The sequence below is a fragment of the Ranitomeya variabilis genome, chromosome 6 (genome assembly GCF_051348905.1).
Source record: "Ranitomeya variabilis isolate aRanVar5 chromosome 6, aRanVar5.hap1, whole genome shotgun sequence".
NCBI lineage: Eukaryota > Metazoa > Chordata > Amphibia > Anura > Dendrobatidae > Ranitomeya > Ranitomeya variabilis.
The window spans coordinates 16864214-16886673 of NC_135237.1; the positions used below are offsets into that span (position 1 = coordinate 16864214).

General features: G+C 49.5%; 1 protein-coding gene across 1 annotated transcript in view; it reads left to right on the forward strand.

The window, feature by feature from the left end:
* The window catches only part of LOC143782222 (uncharacterized), a 72069-nt gene that overhangs the window by 17574 nt on the left and 32035 nt on the right, over positions 1-22460 (forward strand). The window contains exons 3-7 of the mRNA XM_077269432.1: positions 7958-8171; positions 8793-8852; positions 16817-16900; positions 19089-19190; positions 19418-19549. Coding sequence (XP_077125547.1) covers positions 7973-8171; positions 8793-8852; positions 16817-16900; positions 19089-19190; positions 19418-19549 — 577 coding nt within the window. The 5' untranslated portion in view covers positions 7958-7972. The remainder of the gene's footprint in view (positions 1-7957; positions 8172-8792; positions 8853-16816; positions 16901-19088; positions 19191-19417; positions 19550-22460) is intronic.

A 22460-nucleotide genomic window follows, 5' to 3' on the forward strand; every position in this document is an offset into this window, starting at 1 on the left:
CTGTGTACATACATTACATTACTGATCCTGAGTTACCTCCTGTATTATACTCCAGAGCTGCACTCATTATTCTGCTGGTGCAGTCACTGTGTACTTACATTACATTACTGATCCTGAGTTACCTCCTGTATTATACTCCACAGCTGCACTCACGATTCTGCTCCTGTATTATTATAGTACCATGGCGGCTGTGCTCTGCTGTGCTGATGACGGTCTCCTGGCTCTCACTTTCTCGGCTGTTATCTGGCACCAGCTTGCTGACGGTTTCCAGCAGTGTAACACTACATTATACGGTTCCCCGTACTCCTGACTGTCCTGCGTGCTGCCGGCTCTGGTTTCTGACCCTTACACACAATCCTCTCCCTCCCGTGACTCACCCTCTGGCCGTCGGCCACACTCCCTACATGACGGACCATTTTAGGAAGCCGGGCTTTCCTTTTTGGAAGTGATTTGTTTCTTATTTAGCAGGAAATGGGTTTGACTCTGTGTTTTCTCGTGGAGGTCGCTCTCAGGTTTGATGGTGGATGGGAACCTCAGTGTCTGCGGAATTTCTGTATCCAGCACTGGACGATCTCCAGGATCTGTTTTCTGTCATTGGATGATAACTTCTTTTTTTTTTTTTCCTGTATATCCCGAGGCCTAAACCTTTTCTCAGCTGAGGGTTTGTTCTGCGGTGTCATTATTGTGTTGGTATGCTTGACGCTGCCAGGCTCTGTCTGGCATCGGTGTATTTGTAGGACCTTGACGCGGGGGCAGCTGCTCCTTGCAGTCCGGGTCTGACACCATTGCTGGGTGCAGGCGCTGGAGTCCTCCCATGTGCTCGCCTCTCATCAGCCTCATCCTGTATTGTTTTTGCCAGGTTTCTTGTGTCATTTTTGGCTCCCGGTCCTCGGGGGGAAGAAGCTTGGGAGTGGTTGGTTGTTGCTCCGGACGCTCCAGTTGCCACTTTTCTCCATGTTTTGTCTTTGCTCATGTCTCCTTTTCATGTCACGTCTTGTATCCATGTAACCCTGGCTCCGTGCAGATGCCTTACTGTGTGTCCTGTATCTCTGGGCTACCAGTCCCTAGTGTTAGTTTTGTTACTCTGGTGATTGTTGCTTAAAGAGGTATTCTTATGTGAGAAATCGGACATGTATGGGGCTTTAAATCTGCAGACTTCACATGGAGGTGATCTGGGCGTTTGACGTCACTTCTACAGATACCTGCCAGAGTTGGACCGCCCCTTTAAGTCATCACGTTCTTGGAGTATATATGCATTGTCTGCTTATTTCTTTTTTTCATAATGCATTGAAAATGGGGCTAACAATCATATATATATATATATATATATATATATATATATATATATATATATATATTTTTTTTTTTTTTTCTTTTACTTTTTTACAATTATTTCAATAAACCTTTTGCATCGTTTTCCATCTATATCTGCTGTGTTGTTTGCGCTTGTTGTGGCAGTTTGTAAAGTCTTTGATGTGGTCTCTGGTCATAAATAAGCCGAGAGGAGCCAAAAAGAAAAACAAAACGTCCATACCTCCGTCCATACCTCCGTCCATACCTCCGTCCATACCTCCGTCCATACCTCCGTCCATACCTCCGTCCATACCTCCGTCCATACCTCCGTCCATACCTCCGTCCATACCTCCGTCCATACCTCCGTCCATACCTCCGTCCATACCTCCGTCCATACCTCCGTCCATACCTCCGTCCATACCTCCGTCCGGGTTTTGCTGTTGCGATGTGTACCCGAATTTGTCACTTCTCAATGTCATTACATCAGTTGTGCAGACTAATAAAACCAGATTATCAGGGGGAATAGATTTATTTTCCTGCCATTATCAAGATCTCTGCTTCCTGTCCACATCATCTGCTCTGAGAGCTGGAGGAGGGGATCAGGGGGACGCCATTTTTCTGCTGTGGGAGCTTTTAAGGATGTCGGGGTAGACCCCAGTGCTTTGACATGCAGAATCTTGTGTGGTTTTGGGTCAGACCCCCGCATCCTCCTCGGTTGCTCCACATCAGTACATCCCTGGTGTTCATCTGACGCTACTTCTTTATGGCTCCATGACTGGGCTACTGCCTGTCCATGCCTCGCTTTTCTCTGTGCATTGATGCATTGTAGCAAACCCTCATCTCAGGACAGTTAGATGCTGTTTTCCAGTGAATAACCATTCATGACTTTCCATTATCTCGATTTCCAGGAGGAACGGCATTTGAGAAACTTTTTTTATTTAATCATTCTAAGTTTCTTTGTGCATCAGTCTGTGGTCACATTCATAGCTGTTAATAAATCAGAATATGACGAGACGCACAACTACAATACCCAAAGCTGTGAGATCAGTAATCAGAAAAGGACATACATTAGAAGGAAAAGCGATGATCTACAGACGAGCACAACTGCATAATGCAAATAACAATAAATACAGAATATCCGCACAGATGTATGAGCCTGTGAAAAAGCGCGAAGGATGCAGAGGTGGAGAGGTGACCATGTAGTGTCAGATATAATATATGTGCAGGCGTCTACAACAAGTATATAGATCAGAAATGGCCCCAGAATCCCTCAGCTCTGAATGCTATAGATAATAATGCAGCGGCATACAGACAACGGAGCGTGAGGTGCAAAGAGCATCAATCTCCAGATGTATTTACTGCTTTGTGCATCAATCTGCAGTCACATTCAGAGCTGTATTCACAATTCTGCCTCCTGTCTTTGCATAGTAAAGTTACACGCTAACTGTGCATCTCATCTGGAGGGAATAGCGTCTCCCATGTGTTACAGGTTGAGTTGTACTTCAGCTATCCGTCCTTTCATCTGTCCGTCCTATCGTTCTGCCACATTACCACAGTGGTAAATGTGGGGCTTCTGTGTCCTCATCCCGGAGGTAATTATCCGAGCACGGCTCCTAATCCGGATACATGACGTTACTCCGTGTTGTGTTACATTTCTGTCATCCAGCCGTAGCCGCTGATCTCGTGTAGAGCCTGTATCTGTCTCCTTCAGGTAGTGAAGACGCCGCTCGCTTGTAGTCTCCGGGGGTCGGGTGCTCTTTTGTCACAACCAGGAGGGGAAGATGTGCTCGCTTGTTCCTATCTGGGCAGGCGTGGGGTTGGGGGTGTGGGCTCACTTGCTTGCCGTATCCGGAACGGAGGGGGCTCGCCCGCTTGTCGTATCCGGAACGGAGGGGGCTCGCCCGCTTGTCGTATCCGGAACGGAGGGGGCTCGCCCGCTTGTCGTATCCGGAACGGAGGGGGCTCGCCCGCTTGTCGTATCCGGAACGGAGGGGGCTCGCCCGCTTGTCGTATCCGGAACGGAGGGGGCTCGCCCGCTTGTCGTATCCGGAACGGAGGGGGCTCGCCCGCTTGTCGTATCCGGAACGGAGGGGGCTCGTCCGCTTGTCGTATCCGGAACGGAGGGGGCTCGTCCGCTTGTCGTATCCGGAACGGAGGGGGCTCGTCCGCTTGTCGTATCCGGAACGGAGGGGGCTCGTCCGCTTGTCGTATCCGGAACGGAGGGGGCTCGTCCGCTTGTCGTATCCGGAACGGAGGGGGCTCGTCCGCTTGTCGTATCCGGAACGGAGGGGGCTCGTCCGCTTGTCGTATCCGGAACGGAGGGGGCTCGTCCGCTTGTCGTATCCGGAACGGAGGGGGCTCGTCCGCTTGTCGTATCCGGAACGGAGGGGGCTCGTCCGCTTGTCGTATCCGGAACGGAGGGGGCTCGTCCGCTTGTCGTATCCGGAACGGAGGGGGCTCGTCCGCTTGTCGTATCCGGAACGGAGGGGGCTCGTCCGCTTGTCGTATCCGGGGCGGAGGGTGGCGCCCGCTTGTCGTATCCGGGGCGGAGGGTGGCGCCCGCTTGTCGTATCCGGGGTGGAGGGGGCTCACTTGCCATCTTTTTACGTTCCTGTTTCCATCTTCATTTTTAATCAGTCATGGTTCACAGCTAAATTTAGTTGTGGTCTGACAGCTGGGACCCCCAACCATTCCAGAGATTGCAGGAGATTGCAGCACGGCCCCATTCAAGTAAAGAGACTTTGTGCTGCTCTATTGATTGCTGGTCAGCATTGGCGCAGAAGTGGTCAAAGCAGGTTTTTTTTTTTTTTGTTTGTTAGTTTTTTTTCCTGCAGAATTATTTTTTGCCTTTCCTCCTGGGAGTCGCTCTTGATAATGGGCGGTCTCTGAAACCATCCAATCAGGTCATTGTACGGGCAGAACTCTAACTGGTAACTCCCAGTTGGCGGTTACTTATTTTCTTCAGGAAGAATAACCGGGACGGCACCACAGGAGTCCTATGGGAAGATGCAGCAAGGTACTGGTGCAGATTTATCACCAGAGCAGACAGAGGCTTTTTAATACGTTAAGTTTGGGATGGTTTCCCCCACATCTGCGCACGAGACCAGATCCCTGCGCTCCCAGGGTGCAACACACACAGATGGTATGTTCCGGAAATGTCTGCCCGGTGCGGGCTCACTTGTCGCATGGCCTTGTGCTCCCGCTGACTGGGAGTGTGGCTGCCACCTGTTTATGAGGGATGAAAATGATGGATGTCAGAGCTAAAAAACAAAAAAAAAAACTGCTATGTAGATTCCGGACTGTAACCCTGACCACTGGGGGCGCAAAACTAAATGTCACATGAAGAAAAACCACATCCGGTAAAACCATCCAGAGCTAAGATCTGCCAAGAGCAGAGATGCTGGTTATGGCTGGACAATATGCTGGATTGGCATTGGGCTTGAAAGGACTTTTGGTACGAACATTGTGTCCAGCATCCAGGCCTATAGGAGAAGCATTGTGTGCCCTGGTATTCAGGGAAAAAGGGCCTCTAGGAGTGATATTGTGTGCTTGGCATTTGGCTTGAAAGGACTTTTGGTTGGAGCATTGTGTGCTTGGTATCCAGCAAGAAAGGAGGAGCATTCGGCTAGAAATGACACTAGGAACATGATGGCATTCAGCTAGAAAGGACCACTAGGAGGGGTCTTGTGAGACGACCTCTCTAGGATGGCTGAGCAGTCATTATGACAGTCAAGTTGGTGTATTGCTCCCAAACATCCCTTTAAGCAGGATGACAGTCACATGTACCCCCGCCCCCTTAATTTCTGCCTTTGAACTTATTATGGAAGCCGGGTTGTCTGAAGATGAGTAGTCTGATATCCACCCCCAGTCTCCTCAGGGTTTGTCTCTGTCCCTACTCCATGCTTTACACTGCATGTCTGCTCCATTAGGGCACAGCAGTGTTTCGTGGCTCTGGCTCCGCTGTCTGCATTCTCCTGTTTCATCCAAGGTGATTTCTGTCCTTTCTCCATTACACTGCAGCTCTCCTGATGATTGACTATTGTGTGCAACCACAAGCTCCGCTCCTAGTCCAGCCAGTGCCTGGAGAGCGAACGTTAAGGCCATGTTCACACTTTGCGGGTTTCTGTAGCTGCGGGTCCGCAGCAGTTTCCATTGCGTTTCCATTTACATGTAAACCCTATGGAAACAGCAATCCGCTGTGCACATGCTGCGGGAAAAACCGTGCAGAAACGCAGCGGTTTACAACCCGCAGCATGTCACTTCTTTGTGCAGAATCGCAGCGATTCTGCACCCATAGGAATGCATTGATCCTCTAACTTCCCGCATGGGGCTGTGCCCACAATGCGGGAAGTAAGCGGATAATGTGCGGGTGGTACCCGGGGTGGAGGAGAGGGGACTCCCCTCCAGGCCCTGGGAACCATATTAGTGTAAAAAAAAAAAAAAAAAAAGAATTAAAATAAAAAATAATGCTATACTCACCTCTCAGCGCTGCACCCGGCCGTCCGGTTGCAGGGTTGCTGTGCAAGCAGGACCTGCGGTGACGCCGCGGTCGCATGACTGTGACGTCACAAAGGTCCTTCTCGCACAGCATCTTTGGAACCGGATCGCCGCGTGCAGCGCCGAGGAGATCGGGACGTCAGAGGGTGAGTATAAACCATTTTTTATTATTTTTAACATTACTATTGATGCTGCATATGCAGCATCAATAGTATAGGAGTAAAACCCGCAGCGGAAACTGGAAGACAAACCGCGATAAATCTGCAGGGATAACCGCAGCGGTTTTGCCCTGCAGATTTATCAAATCCGCTGCGGGAGAACCCAGAGGACCCTCCCTACGTGTGCACATAGCCTAAAGGGGTTGTACAGAATTGGTAAAAGATGGCGTCTGTCTCCTAAGAGTCCTGGACCGGGCCTTTGCTGCTGCAGCACATCTTTGTGTTTGCCCATTGTGCAGTTTTGTACCGGTATCTTGCAGGAAATGGCCAGATTTGGGGTGCAGGTGCTGCCCCAACCCCCTCCCCACTTCCTTATTCTAGCAGTGCCTGGTGTCTGGCAGTAATAGGCGGCTGATGTGAGGAAGCGGCGGTACAATGGCTGCAGTACAATGGCTGCAGGGAGGCTTTACATTCTCCACCTCCGCTGTTTCCGTCTTCTGAGGCCTCTGATTGCCGGTCACACGTTAGTGCCCGATCTCTGCTGCCCCCTAGTGCTCAGTCTGCTGCAGGACACTACAGATATGGAGCACAGCTGCTCTCGCTGGGGTGAGGCTTTGCTTTGTATGGTTTGTATATGGCCGGTCTGTACAGTACTGTTCATCCTGTGCCTCCTGGTTCATGCATATCTTGACTTGCACAGGCAGGGCTGTGGGGGAGACGCAGTGATGTATGGGGTAAGTGATATAAAGTGGTCCCAGATACAGCAGGTTCTGTCTCGGGTGGTCTGTCCTCTCCTGTTGCGTTTGTGCGTGGTATTCCTCTGCTGTCTGTATGCGGCCGGCTCTCATCAGATCTGTGTCTTGAGCTGCTCTATGGCATCCGCCGAATATCCGCATGTTGTTGTAACCGCTCATCTTAAAGCGCTCTTCCTTCTCCCGTAATCCCCTTTAAGCAGCTTACAGGCAAGTTATTTTGGAGTCGGCGGAGGGGGACGGCTGCTGATGGTTTCATGCTGCAGCGACTGCATGCTGGGGGTTGTAGTCCCACTAGCCACAGGTTAGATGGTGTTTACTGGCGCTGTAACTGTCCTATAGCAGCTTTCACTTACACTTTTTTTGTTTTTCTCATTTGTAAGTTTTCTGCTTGCTGTCAGTGAATGTGATCACTCTCACTTACATCTAGAGGCTGAAAACCCGTCCGGAGTGACACGGCCACAGATCGGTGTAGAATGCATGGTGACCTCAGATGTTACGCCGCGGTGCCGGCTGTGCTGTGCCGTACCACCGTACCCGAGAGTGACCGATACGATCTGAGCTTGCCTCAAAACTCCCAATTTGTCCAATAAGCAGAAAAAATCACAGATCTGCTAGAACAAGGAAAGAAAAATGGCTGTTTATGAATAATAATAACGAAGGGTTAAGCTTCCGAATCTATTTCCCCCCTGTAGGTTATTTTGTGGGGGTCTCCTGTGGTCTCTCTTCTCTTGTGATCTGTAACTTTTTGCCGTGCTCCATTTTATTTTCCGGTGACATTTTTAGCCGTTGCTTATTTTTGATGAGCTTGTCACAATCTCCTGCGGATTAGTGTGCGGTCGGCCGTGTATTACCGGCAGCTGCCGCATCCCTGGGATTTATATCTATATTTGTGTCAGCGCCACATAATCCGCACACAGAGGATATCAGCATTTTATACCGACATTAACTGCTAATCCACAAGAGGCTCCCAGATTCAGTCTCATTTTATACTTTTATCAGAGAATCCCCGTTTTGACTTCTGCTTGGCTTTTTTTTTTTTTTTCGTTTTGTCTGTATCTGGGAAAGCTGAGTGACAGGCGATGAGTGGCAGTAATGGCTCCGCTAGAGGCACATTACCTGTCAGGACTCTAGGAAAGCTGAGTGTTTGTTACAATTCTATCCAGTCTGCTGATCCCCTGATTGTGAGCTGTGGCCTGGTCTCCTCCATCGTCCACTTTCTTCCCATTCTTAATTGTCACTTTTTTATTTCTCCAGACCCAGATATAGAGAATGGCGGACCTAGAACTTGTGGACGCCCTGACGGACGCCCCACCGCAGATTGAGCCGGAGATCAAACGGGACTTTATGAGCTCGCTGGAGGCCGAACCTTATGACGATGTCATTGGGGAGAAGTGCGACAAAGTGGACTACGTTCCTCTGTTAGATGGTGACGAGGTCAATGGCTCCGGAGGCAAACACTCGGCTGAAGGTAACTAGTCATATCAAGGCAATCTGGGAGTGAGAAAGATGATGTCATTAATATATTGTGACAAACTACAGGATTCGTATAAATACAGTGTAGCGCTGATCCTGAGTTACATCCTGTATTATACTCCAGAGCTGCGCTCACTATTCTGCTGGTGCAGTCACTGTGTACATACATTACTGATCCTGAGTTACCTCCTGTATTATACCCCAGAGCTGCACTCACTATTCTGCTAGTGCAGTCACTGTGTACATACATTACTGATCCTGAGTTACATCCTGTATTATACCCCAGAGCTGCACTCACTATTCTGCTGATGCAGTCACTGTGTACATACATTACATTACTGATCCTGAGTTACAGCCTGTATTATACTCCAGAGCTGCCCTCACTATTCTGCTGGTGCAGTCACTGTGTACATACATTACTGATCCGGAGTTACCTCCTGTATTATACCCCAGAGCTGCATTCACTATTCTGCTGGTGCAGTCACTGTGTACATACATTACATTACTGATCCTGAGTTACATCCTGTTATACTCCAGAGCTGCGCTCCCTTTATAAGGTTCTGCCGTTTCCTTTGTACATGGTCTCGGCTCCTGACCTTTCTCCTCTCCGGTGCAGGTCATCATCCCTCGGTGCTGGAGAACGGTGAACACATCACAGGAGATGTTGGTGGGTCAGGTATGACGTTACTTTCTTCTCCTTTCTGCCGTTCCCAGCGTTAATTACTGGTTACATTTATGGATCCTGGCTCCACCACTTGTTGTTCTTTCTTCTCCACCACTTGTGTTTTTTGTGTATCACGTCCATATAGTTTGGTCGTCTGCTGGTCTCCAGTGTTCTGCGATGAGCCTTCAGCATTTGTTGTCATGTTGTGGACAATTGCTCATAGTGCGCTTCCATAACCCGCACAGGGGCGTCTCCTCCTTTATTTGCTGCGGCATTTAGCGTGGATCTGGGTGTACGGGATTACCTGTCCTGTATAATCCGGGCGGTGATGACAGGACGCCTCAGTCTCCTGTGTACCCAGGATCGTGCACGTGTGTGCGGACTGTGTGCAGCGGTCACTGTGGGGTGTGATTTCTGCATCTTCCACCAGTGATTCACAACTTGACCTTTAAACATTCACCTTTTGGTTGTTTATACAAATGATCTGCAAGTCCCGGTGGATTGGTGTCTGATACATGAGTAGCGCGTCAGTCGCCGGTAAGTGCACACAGCTCCACGTGCCGACCCTTGTGCTTTATGGCCGGACAAAACCGCTGCAAAATGCTGTGAAACTGCGGGCACGAAACCTGCAATGCATAGCGTCAGCCCGACATGCTGGCAGGTATTGGCCGTCAGTGGAAAAAAAAAACAAAAGCAAGAATACAGTGTAACCAGCATGGATATATTGCTTGTTTGGGGTCCAGCAGTGCACCCCACTATCAGACGCCTTCATGGTGAAGACCACCACCTCGTGTACCGAGAAATCTGCCCGGACGTCCAGCCGCTGTGACTCACAACTTACAGGAGGATCTGTCATCGTCATGGATGATGTATATTAACAGCCGCGCTCCGGTGATGTCACTGGGGAGATCTGGGTGCGGTGATTAATGAGCACGGTGATTAATGAGCACGGTGTCCTGATTACTAAAATAGGACTATATGTAATCGGTGCTAATAACAGTCTGTCACCGGGGGAGGGGGAACCCCAGGGGTGGCCATGGCACCAGGATGGGCTGTTCGGGGTCTGCATCCCTATGTCACGGGCATTATAGAGGGCATTGTGGCCCCAGACTGACATCGTATATCGCCCTGGAGGGGATAAAAGCCCCTGCAGAAAGTGGTCATTACTTATTTTTTTTAAATTGCCCCCTCCGTTCTGCAGCAAATAATCTTCATTTGTTTGCGAGGTGGATGTGATTTGATGACAGATGGCGGCTCGTGATCACACTGGTAAACTTTGGGTCTTTTCTTACGTTTTTTTCACTGTCTGCTTCTATTTCAAAGCCTGAAATGACACATGGAGAAATTATGGGGGGGGGTTCTAGCATGCCTGCACCAAGAATATATCACAAAGGCGTTTACTAATCTGCACCATAAATGTAATGTCAGGGCCGCTGGCTCCTGGTGTGAACGATGGCGCAGAGAAATGCAGCTGGGAAAATAAAGCCTTTTTGCATGTGGGAACCCTAAGTAATCGGTGAACAAGTGCAGGAATGCTCGATCCTAACTATCTGTCCTTGTAATGTCGCCGGTGGTCACCCAGGAAAGAACCAAACCCCACGTCATGCCAGCAGCGACGCGCGTGTATTGATGTTTGGGGTCAGAACGATCGCAGTTAGTCGTTCATTTCCCATCAGCTTTCATGGTGTGAATGAGCCGTTGGTTTCTGAGGACATGTCGTGTCCGGCTGCTGCGCGCTTCTTCACCACGTACACTTCCTAAGGCGACTTGCAGAATCTCGCGCTTTGCATGTGAATGGGGAATGTGCCCAAAAGGCCATTGCTGGTGGCATTGGGGGGTGTTACCTGCAGATCGAGGTGGTCTTGCATCCACTCCATGACCTGAGTAAGGGGAGAACCAAACTGGCATGGAGCTGAGGACCCCCTTATCTAGGCGGGTAAGGGTCTGTATGTTGGATGCGGTGCGTGTGTCGTGCGGACCCCCGCTGCCGCCTTCTGCTGCTCTTGTGACGCTACTTTCTGGATATGTTGTACTAACCTTGTGCTTTGTGCCTCTCTCCTCTTCTGTCTCCCCGGCTCCTTGTTTCCTCCCATAGACTAATGCTCCTCACACTGGGACTCCGTCTGCTTCCTCTTCACATTCAGTGCTTTTTCCTCCAATATCCGCTTCCCCTGCCCGGCTGCTAGTGGATAGAAGAAGCCGCGGCCGTCCTCCTCTGCACCGGGCGCCCTCTCTGCTGAAGGCTCCTCTTCCTCCTCCTCTTCTTCCTCTCTCCAGCACTTCCCATCTCTCCGTGTAAGCACATGACGGGACCCTGGGACCTGCTTCACTCTCGCCACCTCTCGCTTCTTTTCTGCACCGTTCCTCAGGACTTGCTGCATTTGTCGTGCTGGGAGTGTGGAGAATGCTTCCCTGAGAGGTGGACATGCTCCTGCCTGCCGTCTCCTTCCTTCCCCATCTCGGCCGCCCCTCCACAGTGTAGACATTAGTGCCTTTAGATGCCGCTCTTCACTCTCCCTTTGTCCCAGTCACTCTAATTTTCATTAAAATTATTTCTTTTTTCCATGTCTTACTAACCTGTAATAAACAACTTAACTCTGTCGCTTGGGCTTTAATTGCTTCTACTAATAAGTTGTGGAAAGTTTTAACACCATGTTTGTCACTAACGCTACAGTACAGTACAGTAAAGACCACAGCTCCCCTTCTCCTCGCAGTAATGAGCGCCAGTTTCCAGCGAAGATAGAGGGATTTGATGGACCAGGAGAGAACGAGGGGCACAGGTTTGATTTTGTTGTTTGCTGAGATTTTTGCTGCGAGAGGGGAAGTGAGAGCTGTTGCAATCACAGCCTAGACTATCGGCTAGAAACCTCAGCTGCGGCAATCACAGCCTTAACTATCGGCTAGAAACCTCAGCTGCAGCATTTACATCCTAGACTATCGGCTAGAAACCTCAGCTGCAGCATTTACATCCTAGACCATTGGCTAGACACCTCAGCTGCAGCAATCACAGCCTAGACCATTGGCTAGAAACCTCAGCTGCAGCAATCACAGCCTAGAGACTATCTGCAAGAAACCTCAGCTGCTGCATTTACATCCTAGACCATTGGCTAGAAACCTCAGCTGCAGCAATCACAGCCTAGACTATCTGCTAGAAACCTCAGCTGCTGCATTTACATCCTAGACTATCGGCTAGAAACCTCAGCTGCAGCATTTACATCCTAGACCATTGGCTAGAAACCTCAGCTGCAGCAATCACAGCCTAGACTATTGGTTAGAAACCTCAGCTGCTGCAATCACAGCCTAGACTATCGGCTAGAAACCTCAGCTGCAGCAATCACAGCCTAGACTATAAGCTAGAAACCTCAGCTGCAGCATTTACATCCTAGACCATTGGCTAGAAACCTCAGCTGCAGCATTTACATCCTAGACTATCGGCTAGAAACCTCAGCTGCAGCATTTACATCCTAGACCATTGGCTAGAAACCTCAGCTGCAGCAATCACAGCCTAGACTATTGGTTAGAAACCTCAGCTGCAGCAATCACAGCCTAGACTATCGGATAGAAACCTCAGCTGCTGCATTTACATCCTAGACTATCGGCTAGAATTCTCAGCTGCAGCAATCACAGCCTAGACTATCGGCTAGAAACCTCACCTGCTGGATCCGCTCCAGAAATCTAGAATCACAATATGGCATGCTGTGCGAACACACCTCATGGCTGATGTCCATGTGTGCAAAGACGTTGCATTATAAAAAAAAAAAAGTGCAAATTCTACTTAATGCGATTTTTAAGTATTTGCCCCCCCTTCCCCGGTGATCCTTCACATTCCTCCTATGCATGAAGTGTCATGTCAACCACCTATAACGCAGTGTGGCTCTTCTGGCGCCTTGTCGCCTCTGCAGTTTTAGTGTAATGTCAGCAGGTGGCGACATATGCGTTATCAATGTGTAATATTGCTATGGCTGTACCCCCTCCTCCAATATGGCGGCCCCTACAGACCGGGTTGGAGTTGTCGCCTATGCCTCTGGCTATCTCCACACTTTTCTGGCTGATTTCTTAACTTTCTAGAATGGGTGGAAACGAAGACTAATCTGTTTCCTGCAGATTTAAGGGCACGCTGAAGCAGAAGGGCCTACTAGAACTGTTCCTGGAAGGACGGCTTCCGATCTCTGCATAGTCGCCCTTTCTAGGATGCCGCTGCTTAGTTCCCCTCTGGCTGTGCGCTCTACTGTTGTGCTCCGCGTGGTCACCTGCTGTGCAGGATTGCTCCGCGCTCATAATGACGCCATCATTTGCAGATTGCGATGACTCCACATCCCCCAGGCAGGGCAGAGACTATGGTGGCCTCAGGGAGGACGTGCTCTTCACATTTTGCAGTCGGCGGATACTTTGTGGTAGAAAGTTCTGTGACTTTTGATACAGACACAAATGACTGCCACCTAGTGTTCAGCTCTGTCTCTGCGCTCCGTACGGTACTGTGGTGCTATCCGGCTCCCCACAGACCCTGAGTGCCATGTAAATGTGCGCAGCGTCTGCGCTGTGGTAGTGCCATTCTGCGCATGCACCAGGAAGATCAGTATGAACTGTGATATTAAACAGTTATTTCTGTGGGGGCTTGTGGGTTGATCAGGTGGAGCACTATCAGACACCGGTGTCATGCCAGTATAGGTAAAACAGGAATATCTCGGCATTCGGAGATGTGATGATGTCAGTTCCTCCATCCCCGTGGCCCAGATACGAGGATGGCTCTATTTCTGTCCTAAGCGCCAGGAGGAGAGAACATCACTGATGGAGGAAGACCTTCATATAAATCAGGATTACTGCGGGGGGGGGGGGGGGCAGACGCTGGGGGTATGCCATGAGATAAAGGGGGGGGGAGAGTAATTACTGTCATGTTTTCTCGGATCTGTCTTAGGATCTGTCTCATCCTTAAAGTTTCTGTTCTCACCAATCCAAATAATTTCAGGTGACTGCATTTTTCACTATTTCCCCCTCTCCCGCAGTGTATCTTTAATATTCAGCAGTGGATGAAGACTACATGCTGTGAGGTCTCCCATACAGAGCAGCCCATAGACATGAGGGAAGCCTGCTCTGTTGTCATTATGTAGCTTGTGATCAGAAGCCGCAGCACAGAGGACATTATACAGCTGTACTGAGCAGCGTTGCTGTGAATGCAGCCATGAGCTAAACCAGTGGAAAGCGGCATGGGTGACCTTATACTGCATTACCTTAGTGTAGCTGTGAATCCATCACTGAAATGAGATAACGCTAGACAGCAGCAGCACGGAGGAAATTATATAGCAGTACCGAGTGATGCAGCTGTGAGTTCAGCACTGGGATGAGAACACTAGAAATCAGCAGCATGTAGGACATTATACTGCATTACTGGACAGTGTAGCTGTGAATTCAGCACTGAGATGAGCGAACACTAGAAATCAGCAGCATGTAGGATATTATACAGCATTACTGGACAGTGTAGCTGTGAATCCAGCACTGAAGTGAGAGTAAACACTAAAAACTTTAACATGGATGATCATTCAAAGCAGTGTAGCTGTGAATCTAGAGCATTAGTTACATAAAAAGCTTATAAAGCTGCAGCAGCATTGTAGATGACATTCTACTGAGCAGTGTAGCTGTGAATAAACCTGTTTTTCCTTCTATGCAGTTTAAAGCGCTGGCAGCTACATATAAGAAGTCTTTTAAAACATGTATATGGCTGAAATGTCTGCAAGCAGAACAGTTCCATCCGGTCAGCGTCTCCTTTTGTGTGTGTTATTGAAACTGGAAAGCAGAATCTTTCCATTGCTAAAAATCTTCTCTTTCCAAGTGACGGACGAGTCGACCTCGCGCAGTCCTAGTCGTCATGGTAACGGCACTTATATGTTGCCAGCTGACACCGCCCACGACCATCCTAATGTATAGATGTGAGGGTCCTGAGATGGGAGCGTCCAGTCGTTATCAGTGCTGGACCATTCGGTTATAGCAGAGGCGCGGTGACTAGTCCGTCCTGTGCACGCTCCGGGTGTCATTTGCACGACTTGTTCTAATCCTGAGATGCAATTTGTGTGTTTTGCTGCATTCACATCCAGAGCTGTAATCACGATTCTGCTAGATGTCGGCTCTTACAGCCTGTGGTGCGGTACATGTCTGTGTGCGGCCCCGGACCCTGATTCTTGTCCCCTGCTATGTATCACTGGGAAGACTTACCATTCAGGAACCTGAGAAAGCTGGGTGACTGGGCTGTAATGGCGGCCATATTGGCCTTTACTCAGCTTTCGCAGGAACGAGCGGACCCGGCTGTTGCCTTTTTCCTTGTCTGAGCGGCTCTGCGTTCCCCGGATCGTCTCCTTTCACGTGCAGCAGAGCCGTGAAGCCGGGCATATTGTCTAGACAGCGAGTCGTGGCCGGGCAGCTGTGTACTCGGGCAGCTGTATACTCGGGCAGCCGGATCTGCTGCCAGCGGCTCGCAGCGTTTCCCTGATCGGTAACGAAATGTGACAAGTTCCCCGCAGCCATGAAGAAAAGCGCGCGTCTATTCCAGGAGGCTGGAGATGGGCGGCCATGGACCCGGGTCGCAGAGCGCTCCCCCCGCGCCATGCTGTTTGTTTAGTTGCTGTTTTTTACTTTGATAACTTGCTGTGATTTTTTTTTTTTTTTTTTTATAACATTTTAGGCATCCGAGAATGGGAGTGAAATATTTTCCTATTCTAATCGTTCCCGACACAGGCGGCAGCAATCGGCCCAAACTTGGGATTTTAAGTGCTGCTCTTGGTGTAACTGCAGTGCAGACTTAAAGGGGTTAACCCAAATTTTGCTAATGATCAGAATCCATAAAACAGGTGCTAATTTGCTGGTCGCTGGGGGTCCCACCTGTAGGAGGCTCCCTCTAAAGGGCTACTTTAGTGTTCAAGTTAAAGGGGTTTAGCATATGAGATTGTAGGGGCTATTGGGGTGTTGCAGCCCCCAGATGTGTCCAGAGCAGAAACATAAACGCCATATTCTGTATAATGGCCGATCCTGGTATTGCAGCTCAGCTCCTATTGAAGTGAATGTGATCTGAGCGGCAGTACCAAGAATGGCCACTACGCGGTGTGTGGAGCTTATATACGGCCACACGGTGACCCGAGTCCTGGCCGTCCTGTAATGTGGGTGTGTGATAACTTAGGACGACGTAGGGTAAATCAGACCGGTTTGTGAATGTCCACCGTGTAGAGACCCCCTCCTCCCTTACCCTCGTCCCACTTTTCACCATTTCTCCGCTTTAAAAGTTTTTTTTTTTTGTTTTTTTTTCGCTGCGGCTTGCAGGGTGAGAAGCCGCCCGTCATCAGTATCTCCTCCTGAACTTTTTTTTTTTTTGGCTGCTTTTTAAGTTGGCGTCCACTTTAGATATCCCCCTTGGTACTTCTTAGGCAGCAGTGCATGAAATCTCCGCAGCGTTCATTAAGAGACTCGGCAGCACGGCTGAATGTAAATGGACGAGACCCCCGGATAATAGGGAGCGCGACTTGAAAAATTTCCACCTCTTATATAACGGAGCGAGTGCACGGCGGAGGAAAGTGGGTCAGAGAGTTGTGATACAGCATCGCTTAGGGTTCACGGTGTGATTGGAGAGGTGGGGGGGGCCTGTGAAATCTCGGCTGCTGGAACGAGGCTCCATCCTGTCTCCTCGGGGTCCGGGGGGGTTTTGCTTTGTCATCAGGAGGAGAATTGGACATTAATGGATGCGTACACTGAGGTCAGCAGGGAAGGAGCGCGGTGCACTAGGCGATAACTGCAGTAATGCCTTACTGATGACCTATGGAAAGTGCATTATTTGTACCCTCCCCCCTCCTGTAGTGCAGAGTTCAGCCTGAGCCTCCTGGTTCATAAGCTGCGGACGAGTGCAAAGATCGGTCACTCTGGTTCCATATGGTTGTATAGTGTCCATGGCCGTAATAGCACTTAAGATTTATTATTTTATTTTTTTTGTTTTGCAGATCTATATGGATCACAGGGCAATGAAGACGTCCTGACCGATCTCTTCCTGCATCCAGAAGTACAGATCTGCCCGGCCTTCCCCGGTACGCAGCTCCCCCGTATGTAGGGGCAGCTCCCCCCGTGTGTGGGGGCAGCTCCCCCCGTGTGTGGGGGCAGCTCCCCCCGTGTGTGGGGGCAGCTCCCCCCGTGTGTGGGGGCAGCTCCCCCCGTGTGTGGGGGCAGCTCCCCCCGTGTGTGGGGGCAGCTCCCCCCGTGTGTGGGGGCAGCTCCCCCCGTGTGTGGGGGCAGCTCCCCCCGTGTGTGGGGGCAGCTCCCCCCGTGTGTGGGGGCAGCTCCCCCCGTGTGTGGGGGCAGCTCCCCCCGTGTGTGGGGGCAGCTCCCCCCGTGTGTGGGGGCAGCTCCCAGCTGCGCGGTTGGGCAGCTCCTTTATCATCTCGGGCCGAGCTACTGAGCAGATGCTGGCAATAAATAACGACCTTGCTGCTTCTCTCTGTGTGTACCTGATCGGGGGGATTCACTAGTGTTTCTGCAGCATGATACATCAGATAGCTCATAACCGTGCACTCCTGTCAGCAAACCACAGTAAGGATTGGATCGGCCTCTTCTGTCCAGACAACTTCAGTTCAGGGGTCCAGAATGAAGCTTGGAGGGTTTCCACCACATTCAGCCAGGCCCATGGAGCCGGAGAGGGGGCACTTTTGGCCTTAATCGTAGCACTGCTGCAGCCAGGCATGTCCTCTGAAAGCCGGAGGAGTGACTGCTCCAGTAAGGAGGGAAACAGGAGAGCAGGCCAGACATAACTATGTAAACTAGAGCTGAGCATTAACATTTGGGCTGCCCTGTCCGGTCCACTGTGGCTGCTGGTCTTCTCCTCTGCACCCGACATCCCGGATGGCCCTGGCTCTTACTCGGCTTCCTCACCCAATTGAACCATGTGCCGTTACATTGCGGGGCCAAATGAAAGCCAGAGGCGTCCGGGGGATGGGATCAGAAGTGACGACCGAGGGCCGGACTGAGTAAAGAACGAATCGCTCATCTCTAGGGGTCTGGGGAGAAGTTGAACTTCTGCGCTGGAAACTTTCCTGGCGTATACACCGGACAGACACTGCAAGTTCACCATGACTGGAAGGCGGCCATGTATCTCGGTGACTGTCGCGCATGGTGCCCTTTCATGCAGCCGTGTTCCCACTACAGAGTTACGGTGGCCCCTAATGTACCATAAATGAAGTCCGACTCAATACTGAGAACAAAGCGGCTCGTTCACCAGTTTTCAGAAAGGATCCAGATGTAAAGGAAAAGTCTGTATGATCTAAATTACTTTTATTAAGGAAGATGCCTGCAAGATCACCCTCCGGACTTATCGGACGTCCTGCCTCTGGGCACGTCCTCGCCACCCACCACCAGGGTATCCAGCACCGATGATGATCCCCGGGGTATCGCCAGTCCCAAAGCTCCATTGTAAAATGGTCACCGTCCTAGATCTAGTCCTGGGAAGGCCGCTGGCGGTTTAGGGGCTCATATCCTGCTGATTAGGTTCTTTCTGCAGAATCATTCTAAAACCAGAGGAAAGGAGTTACAAATGGTTTCTATGAAGGTTGGGTGTCGGCTAGATCGGCAGATGTGACTGAGAAACGGCTTCTGATGACATGTACCGTCCTGACAGAAGAGGACGACTCAAGGACTCTGCTGCTGGAGATTTAGGGGTCAGCGAGCGACTCGCAGCCCAGGAATTGTGTGGATTATGCAAATCACATCTGCAGACCCTGCACTGATAGGACTAGGGTAATAAGATGGCTGATCTGTGGGCTTCACCCATAAATCACTGACCCAGGATGATGGGGGTCGTCCTCCAAACACTGGCTGTAGTGACTGTTCTCAGTTATATCCTGTATTATACCCCAGAGCTGCACTCACTATTCTGCTGGTGCAGTCACTGTGTACATTACATTACTGATCCTGAGTTACCTCCTGTATTTGACTGCGCCAGCAGAATAGTGAGTGCAGCTCTGGAGTATAATACAGGATGTAACTCCGGATCAGTAATGTAATGTATGTACACAGTGACTGCACCAGCAGAATAGTGAGTGCAGCTCTGGGGTATAATACAGGATGTAACTCAGGATCAGTAATGTATGTACACAGTGACTGCACCAGCAGAATAGTGAGTGCAGCTCTGGAGTACCTGGCCATTCCCTGGGATGTGACTGCTGCTCCCCTGGATTTTGTGCCTTTTTGTTGTGTAACTCGGTGTAATCTCTCTGTATTTTGCAGGCTCCTCTGGTGTTGGCTTTGATGATGGATGGCTGACTGATTCTTACTCTAAATCCGGGGACACGGACACACCGAGCGCAGATGCTTCTGAGAAAACCACTGGTAAGATTAGGATGTGAATGGGGGGGATTATCTCATTGGGGTCCCTTATCTACTAGTCTCCGCCTCTTGCTCTGGAGCAGCCGATACATCTATACGTTGTTTGTGTCTGTGCGCCGTGTAATGCTGCGGTGCTGCGCTCCCTGCAATGCCGCTGCTCAGATGTGGAAGTGTAACGTGTATATTGTGATGCTCTGATTCTTTGTATTTTTATCGGTTATTTTTCATAGCCACATTTGGGGAAACTCCAAGTGATGAATCTGCAAATCTTCCATTTCAAGTCCGTCAGAGCGATCCTAGATCACAAATATGGCAACCAACGGCAGAGGAACAGATTGCTCTCAGCCCCCACAGTGCGCCAGGTGAGAGCCAGGATCATGTGCGAAAACTGCCTAGGGACGGAAGTCAAAGTAAGGCTCAGTTCACATACTGTGCCCTCTATTGAGCACTACATCAGCTTTGTCTCAGATTCCATCCCATGTGGAATAAATAGTGAGCGCAGCTCTGGGGTATAATACAGAAGGTAACTCAGGATCAGTAATGTATGTACACAGTGACTGCACCAGCAGAATAGTGAGTTCAGCTCTGGGGTATAATACAGGATGTAACTCAGGATCAGTAATGTAATGTATCTACACAGTGACTGCACCAGCAGAATAGTGAGTGCAGCTCTGGGGTATAATACAGAAGGTAACTCTGGATCAGTAATGTACAGTTAGGTCCATATATATTTGGACAGAAACAACATTTTTCTAATTTTGGTTATAGACATTACCACAATGAATTTTAAACAAAACAATTCCGATGCAGTTGAAGTTCAGACTTTCAGCTTTCATTTGAGGGGATCCACATTAAAATTGGATGAAGAGTTTAGGAGTTTCAGCTCCTTAACATGTGCCACCCTATTTTTAAAGGGACCAAAAGTAATTGGACAAATGACTCCAAGGCTATTTCATGGACAGTTGTGGGCAATCCCTTCGTTATGTCATTCTCAATTAAGCAGATAAAAGGCCTGGAGTTGATTTGAGGTGTGGTGCTGCATTTGGAAGGTTTTGCTGTGAAGTAAACATGCGGTAAAGGAGCTCTCCATGCAGGTGAAACAAGCCATCCTTAAGCTGCGAAAACAGAAAAAACCCATCCGAGAAATTGCTACAATATTAGGAGTGGCAAAATCTACAGTTTGGTACATCCTGAGAAAGAAAGAAAGCACTGGTGAACTCATCAATGCAAAAAGACCTGGGCGCCCACGGAAGACAACAGCGGTGGATGATCGCAGAATAATCTCCATGGCGAAGAGAAACCCCTTCACAACAGCCAACCAAGCGACCACCACTCTCCAGGAGGTCGGCGTATCAATATCCAAATCTACCATAAAGAGAAGACTGCATGAAAGTAACTACAGAGGGTTCACTGCACGGTGCAGCCACTCATAAGTGTCAAGAAGAAAAAGGCTAAAAAACATCTAAAAAAGCCGGCACAGTTCTGGAAGAACATTCTTTGGACAGATGAAACCAAGATCAACCTCTACCAGAATGATGGAAAGAGAAAAGTATGGCGAAGGCGTGGTACAGCTCATGATCCAAAGCATACCACATCATCTGTAAAACATGGCGGAGGCAGTGTGATGGCTTGGGCATGCATGGCTGCCAGTGGCACTGGGTCACTAGTGTTTATTGATGATGTGACACAGGAATGAATTCTGAGGTCTTCAGAGCCGCCATACTGTGTGCTCAGATCCAGCCAAATGCAGCCAAACTGATTGGTCGTCGTTTCATACTACAGATGGACAATGACCCAAAACATAAAGCCAAAGCAACCCAGGAGTTTATTAAAGCAAAGAAGTGGAATATTCTTGAATGGCCAAGTCAGTCACCTGATCTCAACCCAATTGAGCAGCATTTCACTTGTTAAAGACTAAACTTCAGACAGAAAGGCCACAAACAAACAGCAACTGAAAACCACCGCAGTGAAGGCCTGGCAGAGCATCAAAAAGGAGGAAACACAGCGTCTGGTGATGTCCATGAGTTCAAGACTTCAGGCAGTCATTGCCAACAAAGGGTTTTCAACCAGGTACTAAAAATGAACATTTTATCTAAAATTATTGAATCTGTCCAATTACTTTTGGTCCCTTTAAAAACAGGGTCGCACATGTTAAGGAGCTGAAACTCCTAAACCCTTCATCCAAATTTAATGTGGATACCCTCAAATGAAAGCTAAAAGTCTGAACTTCAACTGCATCTGAATTGTTTTGTTTAAAATTCATTGTGGTAATGTCTATAACCAAAACTAGAAAAATGTTGTCTCTGTCCAAATATATATGGACCTAACTGTATGTACACAGTGACTGCACCAGCAGAATAGTGAGTGCAGCTCTGGAGTATACATTACTGATCCTGAATTACATCCCGTATTATACCCCAGAGCTGCACTCACTATTCTGCTGGTGCAGTCACTGTGTACATACATTACTGATCCTGAGTTACATCCTGTATTAATGTATGTACACAGTGACTGCACCAGCAGGATAGTGAGTGCAGCTCTGGGGAATAATACGGGATGTAACTCAGGATCAGTAATGTATGTACACAGCGACTGCACCAGCAGAATAGTGAGCGCAGCTCTGGGGTATAATGCAGGGGTGAGTGACAGCCTAGGTGTAGTGTTGCTTTTTGCTTTTGTCGCCATGCTTTCTTGGACCCAATGCTGGTATAAATGTCGGTGATTTCCTCGTCCTTCCGGTGTTGGCGTCTGATGCTTCGTTGTGACTGTGACCTTATGTGACCTGCCCAGAATAGTTTCTCCCTGGGTTGCAGGTTCTGCCGTCTCTTGTACTGCGGGGGTCCTAATGGCGCAGTATATAGGATCGCGCCCCATAGTGGATGTGATCAGCGTGGCGGCTGCGGCTATTCCTGTCCCGCTCTTATGTGATGGGGCTCTGGGGTTTGGCAGCTCGCAGGTCTCGGCATTAGGAGCCAGTTCTCGTGTAACTTTCCTGGTTTCAGACATAGTGATCGTTCCTGTGCGGCTCGTCATGCGCGGTCTTATAGACTGCCCCGTGCAGCTGTCTCTCGGCCTCATTCACTTTTAATCAGCGGACGCCTCTCGTGTCCCCGCGGCCCCTCAGGATTGCTGAGGAAGCGCTGTCTAATTTACCAGAAGTCCTGCTCCTCTCCGGACGGATCTGCTGACTCACAGGACAGAACTTTTCTTTCTCTGACCCGTTTTCTTCTGCCTCGTGATCGGTAACTTTCCCGGCCCCGGATTCTCCTTCTT